Below are 15,000 nucleotides of genomic sequence, written 5' to 3'. Positions count from 1 at the left end.
ATGAAAAATAATATATAGTCAATTAGAATCATCTGAATCATTTTTATTTCTAGAAAATATTTTTTAGTTCAATTTCATTGTACCACTAATGTTAATTGAGTCGTGTCATCTAATCTTGACATCTATAAGTGTGCTTTGAATATGTTTGTACCACCTTAAATGACTCCTCATCATGTCTATTATTGGAGCTATACCTAATTGTTTACAAATAAGAATATTTTTTACTATTTCTATTTTTAGCACATCTACCTTAATATTCTCATCTCAGCTATATGATTTTCTTTTGCAAATCTTTATTAACCGTCAAACACTAGGATTTACAGAGCATGGTTTTTTAATCTAATGGGATCTTGATATCATACAAGACTCCTCGATGTTCCTTTCTACAATAGCTACCTGACTTTTACATTATGAATAAGATCTCTATCAATCTTTTCATTTTGTTGATTATTAGATTAGAGATGCTTTAAAATTTTTCCTTATTTCGTGTCCTTCGATCCTAACTATATCCTCAGTTGTCCTCTTAGTATTACCAAAATTATATTTCATATATTTAGTTTAGTCAAATTTAATTTAAAACCTATACGTTATGAGGTTTGTCTACTTTCTACGTTCCTAATTTAACCCAAAATACAAGATATGGTATAGCTATATTTGTTAATGCTTTTTTTTAGAAATTATATGGAAATATGATTGAAGGGAAAGAAATCAAGATGCTTTCAGAAATATAATGTCAATGGTGATGAAGCTTTCTCACAAGTTTGCTCCATTATCCTGATTACTTTTGGCGTTCAGTTTTTTTTTTTCCATTGGGATGAAGATTATATGATGTTGAATGTACATGCTATAACAACGACAATAACAACAATATCAAAGCAATGAAGTCCCAAATATTTGGAATTGATTACATGGATCTTTTGCCACTATTGAGATCTGTTGATTGTACATGCACATTTATAAATGAACCATAGTTTGTAGTTCAACAACTCTTAATAATTATATTATTTTGGTTCATATAACCTTACCATTTTACAATTTCGTGCACCCATCATGATCCAAATCACAAGTAAATCTATTAGTTATATACTTTGGATAGGATATAAATCCATATATTAGAATCTGCTAAGATCTTGATCTTGCTGTGATTGTAAAGTTGAAGTTGAATTATTTTGGGAGAAACTCCCCAAAATAGATCATGTTGACTTAATCTAGAGCCATTTTGTAATCATTTCGTCTCAACTCATTAAACCAAGCATCTCATTTAAGCTAAACCATAACTAAGTTAACCAACTGCCTCTAGCTGCCAAATCCATAAAAAACCTAATTTCGTTGAATTCCAACCTGAAGTGCAGATCCATTTAATTTAAAGTCCATACCCAAATATAATTTAATCCAACTCATGATCCAAATGCACTGCCAATATGACACACCATAATGTCTGAATCTAACTCAGGACCCAAATCCAATTTTTGTTCAGTCAAATCCAAAACACATTCTTCTATCACAAGGTTCAATTCAGAATACCCAAGTCAATTCTGAAATCTGACTGTGACAAAACCTTTTCATTAGCAAACACAATCTTTCCCACCTTAATTAGAGCTACTTTAAGTATTCTCAAGTCATATTGACAAATTCTCGATCGAAAGTGGTACATAGAGTTGTGATGAATTTGAATTAAAAGTTTATATAGTTTCCATCGAATGTATATCCAATTCTCTTCCTTTTTTCCATTTTTAATGTATGTTAATCTCTTAAGGTTCTAATGGCATCTTATATATTCTAGAAAAACAGGCAAATACATTTTCCATTTCATAATTTCAAAACTTTCTCCACATGATGATCTAAATTTAGTCCCCTTGATTTAAGCATTACATGCTACCTCATCTAATCCTAAGGTTTCAAGTGTCAGTTAGATTGTTACATAACAATTGGTGTTTACTAGTCTGACCAAAAAAGGATACTGGATCAAGTAGCTTGGTCGATGGGTATTCATTTTTTTATTGATACAAGATAACACAGGTACTGCCTGATAAGGTGTCGAACCCAATATCAAACCGAGATGTTAAGCCTTACCAAATGCTATTAAAGTTTTCCTTATAAATACCCACATGCATCCATCCTTTCAAAGTAAGTTTTAGTAGTAGTATAGTTTGTATTGGAAGAAGAATTGAATGTGACTTTCCTTGACCTTGTGATTTCCAAAGGCTATAACAAATTTATTTTGACACTCTCCTTTTGTCAGTCTTATGTTTTTTCTATTTCATATTTCTTCTGTTTGTTCCTAGTCAAGGTTTTCAATATTGCTCGGTATGTACAAATACAGGCAGTAATTATCAGTCTACCAGGTTATCAGTACATGAACTAGTGTAGGTTGGGCAGTATAGGCCTTGCACTGCCCAGTACCGAGTTGGTGCCGCCCGATATAGGATGGTACAGGCACTGTACTTAGCAATTTTTTCAGCATTTTTTTAGAGCAATTTCTTTCAGCCTTTTTTAGACTACTTTCAAAATTCAGTTGGCACCAGTGTACCAACACTTGGTACACTGGCAGGACTGGTACTGTACCAGTTGAAGCTCTGACCGGTACATAAAAACCATGAACCTAGTAAAGAGCAATTCGAGAAACACCAACTAATTCATCAATATAGATTTTTATTTTTTATTGTTATGATATTTTCATGTAAATGTCCTTCAAGTATGCATCTCTTGTTTCTAAAATTCTCATGTGGAAATAGTTTCTGTCCCAAAAGTTTATTATAACCAGTTACCAGTTCAGTTATATACCACTCTAATTGATTCGAGGACAGTTTTCAGCTTTATAGATGTTATCCTTTTCTTTCTATTTACTTTTCACTTTTCTAGCTTATCAGTGATTGGAAAAGGTACTTATGTCCTCTTAGCATCTATTTGTAGTTGCTATGATGACAATAGCTAATACTTGGCAACCAAAAATTTTAATGACATGTCTAACATTCTTCACATACAATGCTAGATGATTTTCCATCATATGTGTTGGTGCAAAACCATTTGAAAGAATAAATATTGATATATTTATCTGATACCTTTTTATTTGAAATTCTCACACAAGATTCCTTCCGTGACATCAAAATAGCCAAAAATATCTTGCATTATTCTAGTATGACAATTTAATTCCGAGACCAATCTCATGACTAAAGCTTTCAAGGATATATTAATGACAGGCTGGATTCTAGGAAAGATGTAGCTATTTATGGAGATAGCAACACTGATGTTTTGGGCTTTGAAGATCAAGGATGGAAGACAGACGGTTGGAGAGAAAAGGAATCTACAGTGTCATCATTTAAGACTGCTAACATATGTGAGAGCGAAGCCTCTGGTCACCAATCTGATCAGAGTAATGTAGTTGCAATAGGAACTGGTAATCATTTTAAAATTTTACTTGATAATTCTGAATCATTTGCATTGCTTGAAACAAATTTAATCACAGAAAGACCTTCTTCTGAGTCAGACCTGGAAAGCAGAAGAAAAAAGCATACAGATAGGAAGCGGAAATATGGTTCATCTAGTAATTTTAATGGTGAAAGCTCTAGTTCAGTTCTTGATTGGCGATTCTCAAAATCGAGATCGACTAAAACTCATAATCCTCATGAACGTGGTATTATTTTGGGATCAGTTATAGAAGTTGATGAGCTGCATTCACCGGAAGCAAGATCTAGTAATCTTCAAGAACAAAGTCATAGTATTTTTGATAGTTGCAATGCAATGACTAGGCGGGTTGAGTCAGATGAGTTATTCGCTCAGCAACTTCAAGAGCAGCTTTATAATGAATCACCAGGAATCAGAAACAGGGAGGAGGTTAGTCTATTATTTCTATGTAAACTCTTGTTGGGTGTAATACTTACTTTTTTCTGTTCTAGTTGTTAATTGGAAATTTTTTTCCTGTTAAGCCATATTTCATTTGTATGTAGTTATTTATATGTAATGCTTGCAATTCTATTTCTGAACAGATTGATGCATCAATAGCATGGTCCTTGCAGCAAGAGGAGAATGCTCGGCCTATGTCTTTACCTTCATGGCAAACTCAACGTAATCGTGTAAGTGGGTTTTCTAATGTCCTGTAACCTATAACTTGAACTCAAGTGAATTCTCTGGTTACATGTAGCTAAGCTAATGACCCTTTCTCTGAAATAGTGAAAGGTCTTTTTGGTTCTTTGTTCCATAGGCATCCCAGCTTGACATGGGACTGTAGATTTTCAATAACTTGAAAACAAACCTATCTAATTATAAATGGAAAGGGATTAGAGTTTGCATCACAAAATAAGTATTTTGCAATTTATTTTAGCTTTGTATGTGCAACCCAATTCAGTAAAATGCAAGGAATTTCATAACTAACCCAATACTATATAGTTTGCTTGCATTTGATTCTGACCTTGAGCACCCTATAGCAAAACCAGGGTTGTGCTAGTTGCATGGTAACTTCCACTTGTTTGGAGGGGTCTTTTTCTTTTCTTTTTTATGGAGCCCGAAGTATGTGGGCTATGCATTCGGTGACAAACTTCCCTCAGACTCAGAGTTCTCTTCAAATGGTCCAATTTTAACTCCCAACCATGCATAGAACCTGACTTTGCTGGCCTCTTGACATTGATAAGTATGAACATGATAGTCATTAGCCAACCAGAATTTAAATTTTAAATTTCTTCAATTCACCTGATATGGAATATTGGACCATGGGATGCAGTTTCTTATTGCTGTTCATGTAAGCTTATCATGATTGGTCGAACAATCAAATTCATGTGCATCATTTTGATCTTGTTCAATTGTTGTATTCTCAGTGCTAGGGAAGTGAATTTCTGTTAATGATTGGGTACCGGAGTAAACTAAATAAGGAAAATGACATGACTTCTCATAGTGCAGCATCATGCAGGATCTGTGTGTACGTGGAGCAACTGGAAGTTAATCGACAGAGGCCTTGAACTGGAGTGCCTGTTCCATGTGCCCAAATTAGTTCCAACAAAAATGGCAGTTCATGACTGGAAATCACGTTCTTGATGCTCCTATATTGCTTGAGTTGACACCTCAGATGTTAAGACTTAAAATAATGATGCAGTCTCGGCCAAGTCCTAAATTGTTTTTTAGCCTTCTTTGTGGTGGGGAACTAGTTTCAAAGACCCGCTGTCACTGAGTTGTCTATGATCCCAACAAGGTCGTCATGGGAATGAAGGATTGTGGTTGGACTTTTCAATTTGATTGTTTTCTCCTCTTATCTAAAATCAGGAAAGTTACATGTATCTGATCTTCAATGTGGCAAGTGCAAAAGAATAGGATTCAAGATATTTTGATTACATAATACAAAAAACATAAAAAGATATCATGTACAAGTAGGTGATGGACCATTTTATTAGTGAAAATCACTATATATATAATAAATTAGGCTAAACTTAAAGATTAGTTATTTTTCAAAAAGTGATGGTAGAGAGTTAAATCCATTAAGACTACACAGGCTATCACATGATTGTATTCCGATGTTACTCCAATCAGTGGGGCCAATCACATCATTTAATCTCACATTCCTGTTTTTCTCGTCATAGTGGCAGTTAGTGGCTTTTACTGCAGCAGGCCTGCTGCTACTGCTCTTTCTTCTGTTCTTTTTCTTCTCTCCTCTTCTGGCGTGACATCAGTTGAAATCAACCAACAATCTTCCTAAATAGTCCACATTCAGTTGAGTCACATTGATTTCCATGTACAGTTGACTCAGGCCACATATCATGTGTGCTGAGGTGTGTCTGCCCATCTTATTGTGTCCACACAGGGCTGAGGTGTTGGATCTGCAAATCCAGCTAACACTACAAAAATAACTTATGTTGGGTGAGCCAACTAAAGATACACTGGTAGTTTAAGATTGTTATGAATATTAGTTGTCACATTGGTTGTTATGCTGAAATTGTTGATCCACATAGGCAGGACAAGGACACAAGAACAATGCTTTCCAGTGATTTACATCCACATATAAAAGGGGTTTGCATGACCAACTTGAAGGTCATTCCATAGACTCCCTATGCTAAGGCAATCCTTGAAATATTAGTTTTCTTGCATGCTCATTCATAATGATATAATTTACATTAAATGATGATTTGGGTCCAAAATTTAGTTCTATTTACATCCCTGTTGACATTTATTTTTCAGAATCATGCTTCACAGAAGCTCATTCAAATTTCCTATTTTGTTACTCCGGGAGGAAATTGGATTTTATGATAACTGTTGCTTGTCAAATGTCATTCTGCTTTGCTAGAGAATAATGTTATCATTACCTACTTTATGATGCTTTCTCATTTTTAAGGTGATTTAATTAAATAGTTAATTGCAACATATTCTTATGACTAATGCTACTTACATTTGCCTTGTTCATATTTGTAGCGACTTTTTTATCTTTGTAAACTAACTCCTCCTTTATCTATCTTGCTTAGAGGGACAGGTTAATTACACGTCTGCATTCTCAACAACTACCTGGGAATTACTTGCCCCAGTCAGTAAATACTGCTCAATATGGATTATCAATGAGATCTGCACCATGGATGAGATATGTTGACTTTCCCGAAATGGATGTTAATATGGTAAATACATGTCTTCAAGATTGTCCTTTATAGGTTTCTTAAACACTTTAAATTTATTATTCAACAAAATCGATGTATGTATAAGCTTCCTAGTTTTTAAAAGCTTGAACGGTACACACCATGCTGACATATTATACTGACTGTTAGGTTGCCCTAGCATAATGTAGGATGGAAAAAGGGAAAAATCACTGACAATTTAGGGAATCACCAGTATACTTTCTATACTTCTACTGTACTGATCCGATAGGTGAGAGAGATGATGACGGTCATGGGCAAGGAAGCAAATTTTGTAGCAACCGTGCATGCTAGTCCATGGGAAGACCGTTACATACAACCTGGTTGGTACATCGGTACATACTGGTAATTTGGAAAAAGGCTGAAAAATCAGCCAAAAATAAAAAATTATATTTCAGGTTTTTTTCCTCCATTTTTTTGGTATATAAATTGAAATTAAATAGGAATAAATATATCTAAGCCATAAATCAATAGAAAATCTAGGCTATAAGGAGCGAAAAATAGAAATTCTGATCTTTTTCTATCCATCAAAGAACCTTGTTGCATAATCCTCTGTTCAAGAAAGTTGCTTCCATTGATCCATAATGAAAAGAGTTGAGATGTTGGATTAGATGTCAAAACTATAATATTTGAGCAAAATAAAATATTAAGATAACATTCGTATGTACGTGCTTCTACCATCATATTGAATGATGCGACTCCATGGTCGTTGGATTGTAGACCTTGATACTTTGAGGTTGTATGTTGATATGGTAGATTTCTCAGACTTAATCTTGGAACTGTTCCCTTGACATATATTGATAAACCGTGTGTAGTTGGTGCATCAACATGATAAAAATCATTGCCTCATTGGAACATGGATGGGGTAAGTATGATTGTGGTATATATGCTGTAGAGTTTGGAGTGCACTAAAACTGTGACTTCTGTCACTGACCTATGGCTTCATGACTTTAGAACAATCTAACTCGTAAAAACTGACCAACTATCACCATATACTTGTTGGCCATGAGATCCTTCTGAATATGAAGGTTGCGAATATTCTTGGTCATGGGATCCTTCGCAATATGAAGGTTATGAATATGATAAAATCCTAGTGCCGATATCATAGTGGCTTTGTTGCATTTGCTTAAAGTTGTCTGCTGTCTCTACCTTTCCTTTCCATTTAATTACCCCTAATTGGGTCTGAAAGTAAGAAAGTGACTCTAACTAAGCCGTAATTATGATTATTTTTCTCAATCATGTGACAATAAGCCTCCAATTTGTTGTAATACATGGTAGAATGAGCTATGAAATCATTTAACAAGTGGAAACATGGTGCAATGAGTTTATTTTCCTTAATTACCACTCGTTAGAACTTCAATGCACTTAATCTACCTAACCATGTATTAATAAGCATTAATTGGCCATTGAACATGATAGCATAACCTAATAAGTCATGCAAGAAGTTGATGCATGGTCAATCTAGACTATTTTTTTCTTAAATACCTCTAATTGGGTCTTAATCAATCATTAGTTCCCAATCAATCAAGATTTACTAATATTCTTTAGTCTAATTACATGAAATGATGAAAAAACATAGGCAGAAAGTAGATAAATTCAAAAAAAGACAAGTTCTAACAGATCTTGAGTTTGAATCTCTCTTTTATCTAAATCAATCTCCACTAATTGCCGATTTGGGAGATTGAGCGTGCCTAAGCCTCTAGGCTTCAAATTGAGAGAAAGAGTGAGATTGAGAGTGAGTGGAAGTGAATGAGAGGGTAGGGAGGGGCTTATATAAGCCTTAAAGAGCTCCCAAAGGATTTCAACAGTTACCGACCTGTATTGATCAATAGTGATTGAATTTTGATGGTATCAGGAAGTATTTGAGGTGTACCAATTGGTTTGCCTCATATATCATGTGTTTCGTCTGAAAAGGGCTGGTCCTGGTTTTGGTTAGCCCTCGATCGTATGTATTATCTGTACCATGCATACCATACTGTTCCCCGATGAATTTGCAGTCCATGGTCATGGGTCTGGTTGAGTTTTGTAAGTTGTATCTCTTTTAAAAATATATCCATAATTGCAAATCTATTATTGCCTTTGTTTACTTACCTCAATTCTTACTATAAAGATTAAAGAGATGTAATAGATCATTTGTGCTGCACATTGGCCTCATGTTGCTCTTCAGTAATTATGCTGGTAGAAAAGACAGGTGGGAGTTAAACATGTAGTCCTTTTGTTTGTATAGAATTTTTGTTTGTGTAAAACATGTGGTCCTGTCATTTTCTTCTTTTCGTTGATATTTGAAGCATTTACGTGTACATGAATGCTTCATGGCATTGTATTTTAGACCTTGTTGCTTTCTTAATGCCTCATTGCACCGCAACCCATATCTGATTTTCTTCTGGCTACCTAGTGTTGGAATGATTTTGAACTAAGACAAATGAGGGGGAAAACATCAAGAATTCTGCTCATAGAGTATGGTTGGATGTGAGGGATTAAATATTAGAAGATGTAAAGAAGTATAAATGGTCTAGTGGAACACTTGAAGACTAGGGAATCATACTCCAGCAGATAGTATGCTCATATACTATGACAATAAATAAGTTTTGCCTAGGTCATTCGTTAGTACAGAAAAGCAGTGAACACATCAAAAGAAAATTCATGTTATATTTTTCATTCTACGCTTCGGTGGAGGCATTCATAATATCATTCTTGATCCCATTTTCATTGCTATTTTGATCTTAGATTTCTATCCTTGGACGAGGGACATATTTGTTGGAATTCTGCTTTGATATACTTTTTTTTTTGTACTTGTGAGTTGCAGGGTCTGAAAAGTCAAACCTCGGCCGAATCATTCGGTGTGGACTGGTTTTTTCTGAACTGGCTAAGTTTTGGTATCAAAACATATAGTCAATATTTTAAAATTTATTTTTTTATTTTAATGATACTAGTTGTTACTAGCTGATTATTGCTTTTTTATACCGATACCATAATAGTCCACTTGATGACCGAATACCAGACTGAGATATTAAGCCATCAAACACCTTTATTTCTGTCAAGGTTTTAAATCTAGATCCGGTACTGGTTTTAGGAATCTGCTGGACTGGTATGGTATTGGTGTATCAGGCATATACTGATCCGTACCACCTGGTACAACTGAAAAAAAAAATTAAGTACTGATTAGTTCCGGTTCATATGGTCCAATAACGATTCTTTCTGAAATCTGTATTCGAGACTGTGATTTCTTCTACAATTGGTTCTATTGCCTTATCTGTGATGGATTTCTGATTAGTACTGTTTGTTGTTTGCTTATTAGTTATTATTAAACTCGATTCTAGAGGTTATAGAGTATATGTTATTATCTTATGTGCACTAAAAGGATGTACAACTAATTGTTATAAATAGACTGTTCATGTTCCTATGAAAAGATTTTTTGATCATAAAAGGATGTACAACTATGAATCTGAGGAGTCCACTATCAAGGGAATGAGGTATGAAGGAGCAGCCAGCTAGGTCACTCCCAGGGGCATTTGGTTCTTAGTTGTGACAATATTCAGAAAACAGATTGGGTCAGGTCATTTTCACCACATCAGATTGATGACCAAGAATGACACTGACAAGGCTTTAGATCTAGCTACACCAATTTATAATCATTAGGTGACTCGACTCTAAATGGTTGGGACTTTACGGCTTTATTGTTATTGTTGTAGTAGAGTAAGGAATCAAGTCTTGGTCCCTACTATATGCTAGCTTTAGCTTGGACTGTGCTATTCTGCTATCATACTACACTGACACTCAGCATGGTTGCTGGAAATGTTGGTTTGATCCAAGGTTTGCGATTTCGAATCGTATTGCTCGGTTTGGGTGGTACTTACCAACCCACCTGTGAACCGGTATGCGGATTGCCTGCTATTGGGCGGTCCGCTCGATATAGTGGCCTGATTGCGGCGAGGTTGAGGGAGAAGCATCGAAGAAGGAAGAAGGAGAGGACATTCGAAGAAGAGGGAGAAGAAAAGGGTGAATTAGGAGAACCTCGGCGCGAACTTGTTTCCATGCCCTTTCTCAATCCTGATTCGGCGTCGCTCTCCCTCGACGATCTCGATCCGGGAGGTAAAGGCGAGGAGAGTCGTAAAGAGGAGGATTTTGAGGCGCGAGGATCAGGGGAGGTGGCTGCTAAAGCAGCGAAAGAGGCGGTCTCCTTCATTGCCTCGTTTGCGACTCTGCGGCCTTCTTCTTGGCCGCATTCTTTGTCGAAGGCCAAAGACGTCTGTGGCCTTTGGCGTCTTTGCCGCCTTCTTCGTCGAATGCCATAGACGAGGCGACAAGGAGAAGAGGAGGAGGCGGCGTCGCCGAGGTTACGTACGCCTAAATATTTTTTATATTATATTTTATATATATATATATATATATATATATATATATATATATATATATATATATATATATATATGCGTATTGCTCGGTACACCCTAGCATATTGCTCGGTTCAACATACCATACTTCATGGATATATTATAAAAATGATTTTATGGCTTTTTTATGTTTTGGTGAGTCTTAAGAATAGGTGCGAACACATAATTTAATACATCAAGAACACATGCATGATAAATATCATGACCATAATAAGAACCCAGTTAATGAAAGAACACAAAAGCTCAAGTATTAAACTCAATTATTGATATAACATGATAATACAAGTATAATACATGATCCATCAAGTGTCAGATCAGTATGACATTAGCCTAATGACCTAAAACCTACATGCATGGTTACTAACAACATCAAGGTCAATGTCACGTGTGTTTTGGAATACTGGTTATATGTCATATAATGTATTGTGCTATTGTCAAATGAGGTGACTGTAACTTACAAAGATCAGTATGACATTAGCCTAATGGCCTAAAACCTACATGCATGGTTTCTAACAACATCAAGGTCAATGTCACAGTGTGTTTTGGTATACTGGTCGTATGTCATATGTCTCATGCTATTGTCAAATGAGGTTGACTGTAACTTACAAAGATCAGTATGACATTAGCCTAATGGCCTAAAACCTACATGCATGGTTACAATATCAAGGTCAATGTCACGTGTGTTTGATATACTGGTTGTATGTCATATGATGTATCATGCTATTATCAAATGAGGTGACTGTAACGTACAATAGTTTGTGTTCAGCTAACTGACATAAGGGTTGATAATAGAACTCAGATTGGGTAGAGGTTCCCTAGAATAAAGGATGAGTATTATTGATAAATATACCCGGGGACCAAGTGAGTCAATTAACATGGACTTTCTGTAGGTACTGTAAGATGGTGCACTAACTCATGAACATCACTCTGCCAATGTAGGTGGGAACATACAGATTTTGCAGAGTGGGATCATGGGTCAACATCATATGTTTTCTAGAGTCCATCTTGGTATAATGACAGAGACCTTTATGAATTCTTGGTCTTGAAATTGGTGTTGCTATCCCACTTGTTAGCAAAGTCATTTATGGCCTTTCCCTTCTTTTCTCTCTCTTGTGACTCATAGTAGCAGCTGCCAAAAGGGTGGAAAGTTGTGGCAAGCAACAGTAACCTCTTTGCATCCATCAGAGGCAGGGAAGAAGAAAAGAGAAGAGAATGACATTAGGGAGCTTGTTATGATGGCCTATGCTTTCTGCACCTGGTGTTTCTTCTGCACAGGCAACAAGGGGGATGGTAAGATGAGCAAGAGAGCAGATAGATGAGAAGAACACAGAGAGTCTTAATCCTTGAGTCTTTTGTTACTTATTGATGTGACATCCTTTCCTATCTATATAGCTTTTGGAGCTGTTTGACTTTGTGGTAGACTTCTAAACTGCTTCTTTAAACTTGTTGGCCAGATAGCCTGACTATTTATTCGAACCAAGGTAAGCAATACCGAATAATATCGTCCGGTACGGGCGGTACGTATCGATCCAATAGTAAACCGGTACACGGACCGTCCGTTAACGGGCGGAACGAATAATAATATTAAAATAATATATATATATATAATTTAAATAAACGAGGCGACGTCGAGTCGCCTCGGCGATGCGACGTCGGCTTTTAAATAAATAATATATATATATATATATATATATATATATATAATATAATATATATATACGGAACGGTATACCGTTCCGTACCGTACCGAGCGATCGTCGAAACTCTGGTACGGTACAAAATTTCAGATCTTGATTTGAACAATGGAGACTAATTTTTTTATGAAAGATAAATAGTTTGCACATATAACATAATTTTAAAAGTTATTTTTTAGTGAATAATATATGTTTAGTCTTTAAGGTTTTTTTACTAAAAGACTTTATATGTTATATAGTTCTATACACTTCACTTTGCTAATTTATGGAGAATCTCGATTCTTATAGTTGATGGCTAGCTATGCACAATCCGTGATGATCGAAGTTCATTTTGAGTTGGACTCAAATTTAGAAGACCACTGATTAGGAGTCCCCTATGTAGGACTAAGAGTTAGATGACAATTGAGAGTCGTCTAGGAGCCTTCCCCACTACAACTATAAAGAGGGTCAACAGCCCTAGAAAACACAGAAGAGATGGAGGCTGCAATAACCTAGAGAGAGGATGAAATAAAGAGGGAATCACCAGCAAGCTGCAGCCTCAAGAAGTCCAAGCTTTTGCCTGAGAAGTCCGAGTTGTTGCTTACAAAGTCCTTTTCATAGTTATGTGTTTAGATCAAGGTTTGAAATATCGTATCGTACCAGCGTTTCGGTATGGTACGGTACTATATATATATATATATATATATATATATATATATATATCGTCCGGTAACGGGCGGTCTGTGTACCGGTCAACTCGGTACATACCGTTCGATACGGGCGGTATTATTCGAAACTGTATACCTTGGTTTAGGTATACCTTTTCAAAAGGCAATCTAGATAATTTTCTGTGTTCTCTCTTCTTTTGGTGCCTCTATCAAGCCTCCCATGAAGCATGAATCCGCTTGGAGGAAGGATCAAGATCATCAAATCCTTCCTCCAAACGGATCAATTATAAAATAAGTAAATGTTAGAATATGTTCCTTTAATTGGTTAGTGTGTTTTTTGGAGAGGTAATTCACCTCCTAAAGTCTGTATGGACTGTTTACAATTTAGTTCAGTGTTTCCTCTTCTGAAAAACGTGGCTAGTAAAAACATGCAAATTATAGCAATCAGACATACAGCTTTGTAGCTGTCTGATCCAGAAATATGCTATGGCTTTTAGTATTAATGTCTTATCCATTGAAGAAAGCCTACCAGTTTATTAGTAAGAATCTTGTCAGGAAAACAGGAAAGTTCTGTCACTATATTAACTTTTGTTCTTCCAATTCTGTCATTTGTTGTTCAGGTTTCTACAAAGGTGTTCCTTTATAGCATCTTCTAAATTCATAATTATAGAATCATTGAAGTTGTTCATTATTCTTTTTCATTGTTGAATAATAAGGGGTTACATCACATCTTCTCCTTGCCAGCTATGATATGTTCTTTCATAAATTGCAGAGGTCTGACTTACTTGATGAACTAGACGCTGGAATGAATAGTATTAGTTACACAACTAATATTCTTCACATTCAACGGGACTTTGATGAGTATGTATTTTTGCCCCTGTTGTGCAATTTTTTATACCTTCCAAGTGCAATTTGTTTCCTGATTGAAAGTCAATTAACACTATCTTGAATGTTCACATGGCTAGTATTGTACAAGAATCTGTAATGAGATTGGACGAGGAAGCACCAATGTAACAGAATAGGTTAGGGTCATTCAAATGCACTGGAACTAGATTAACTCTGTGTTTGGAGCAGAAGCACTTAGATTCTTCAAGGCAGCATTTAGACACCAGAGTAAATCTGTAACTATGTACAGGAAAATTTAATAAGATCCTAGGGGAAAATGCATGTTCAGTGGTGTTAGGGAAATATATATTCACCAATGGCACTTGGACAATTAGCATATGACTCGATTACAACAATAACAATAAAATCATAAATCTTAATTATTTGGGATCGGCTACATAGATATTTTGCTGTTATTGAGATCAGTTAAGATTCATATTCATAAGATCTGATATAGTTTTACGCTGGTTGTTAGTGACCTAACACAACCCTCCACCTTTTTCATCCGGGCTTGGGAACGTCATTAGCATTGTTTAGCATATGACTTGATTGTAATACTTAATTTTTTCCTTCTAGAAATGACTATGAGACATTGTTGGCCCTTGATGAAAACAACCATCAACATTCTGGTGCTTCAGAAAACCAAATCAACAATTTACCACAATCGACAGTCCAGGTGTAGATTTCTTTGTAAATTCAATTTTCAGTGAATTGTCAAAGTTAATTCTCTGTCATGCTCCCTGCAACTTTAATAATCCTTTTGTAATATTGCTTT

The 15,000-nt window shown here is 35.6% G+C and overlaps 1 protein-coding gene across 9 annotated transcripts in view; it reads left to right on the top strand.

Annotated features, from left to right (window-relative positions):
* LOC103974609 (uncharacterized) overlaps positions 1–15,000 on the top strand; it is an 18,293-nt gene that overhangs the window by 2,214 nt on the left and 1,079 nt on the right. For 4 of the 9 annotated variants that reach the window (XM_065169550.1, XM_065169551.1, XM_009389469.3 and 1 more), the window contains exons 3-8: positions 3,201–3,397; positions 3,467–3,834; positions 3,987–4,073; positions 6,444–6,590; positions 14,113–14,201; positions 14,802–14,901. In XM_065169550.1, the coding sequence (XP_065025622.1) occupies positions 3,201–3,397; positions 3,467–3,834; positions 3,987–4,073; positions 6,444–6,590; positions 14,113–14,201; positions 14,802–14,901 (988 nt within the window). Of the gene's footprint in view, positions 1–3,200; positions 3,398–3,466; positions 3,835–3,986; positions 4,074–4,893; positions 6,191–6,443; positions 6,591–9,411; positions 14,202–14,801; positions 14,902–15,000 lie in introns of those variants that run through there. The other 5 variants (XM_065169554.1, XM_065169553.1, XM_018821875.2 and 2 more) reach the window with 4 other exon arrangements.

The sequence above is a fragment of the Musa acuminata genome, chromosome BXJ3-9 (assembly GCF_036884655.1).
Source record: "Musa acuminata AAA Group cultivar baxijiao chromosome BXJ3-9, Cavendish_Baxijiao_AAA, whole genome shotgun sequence".
Taxonomy (NCBI): Eukaryota; Viridiplantae; Streptophyta; class Magnoliopsida; order Zingiberales; family Musaceae; genus Musa; species Musa acuminata.
This window is presented reverse-complemented; position numbering and strand designations above follow the sequence as displayed.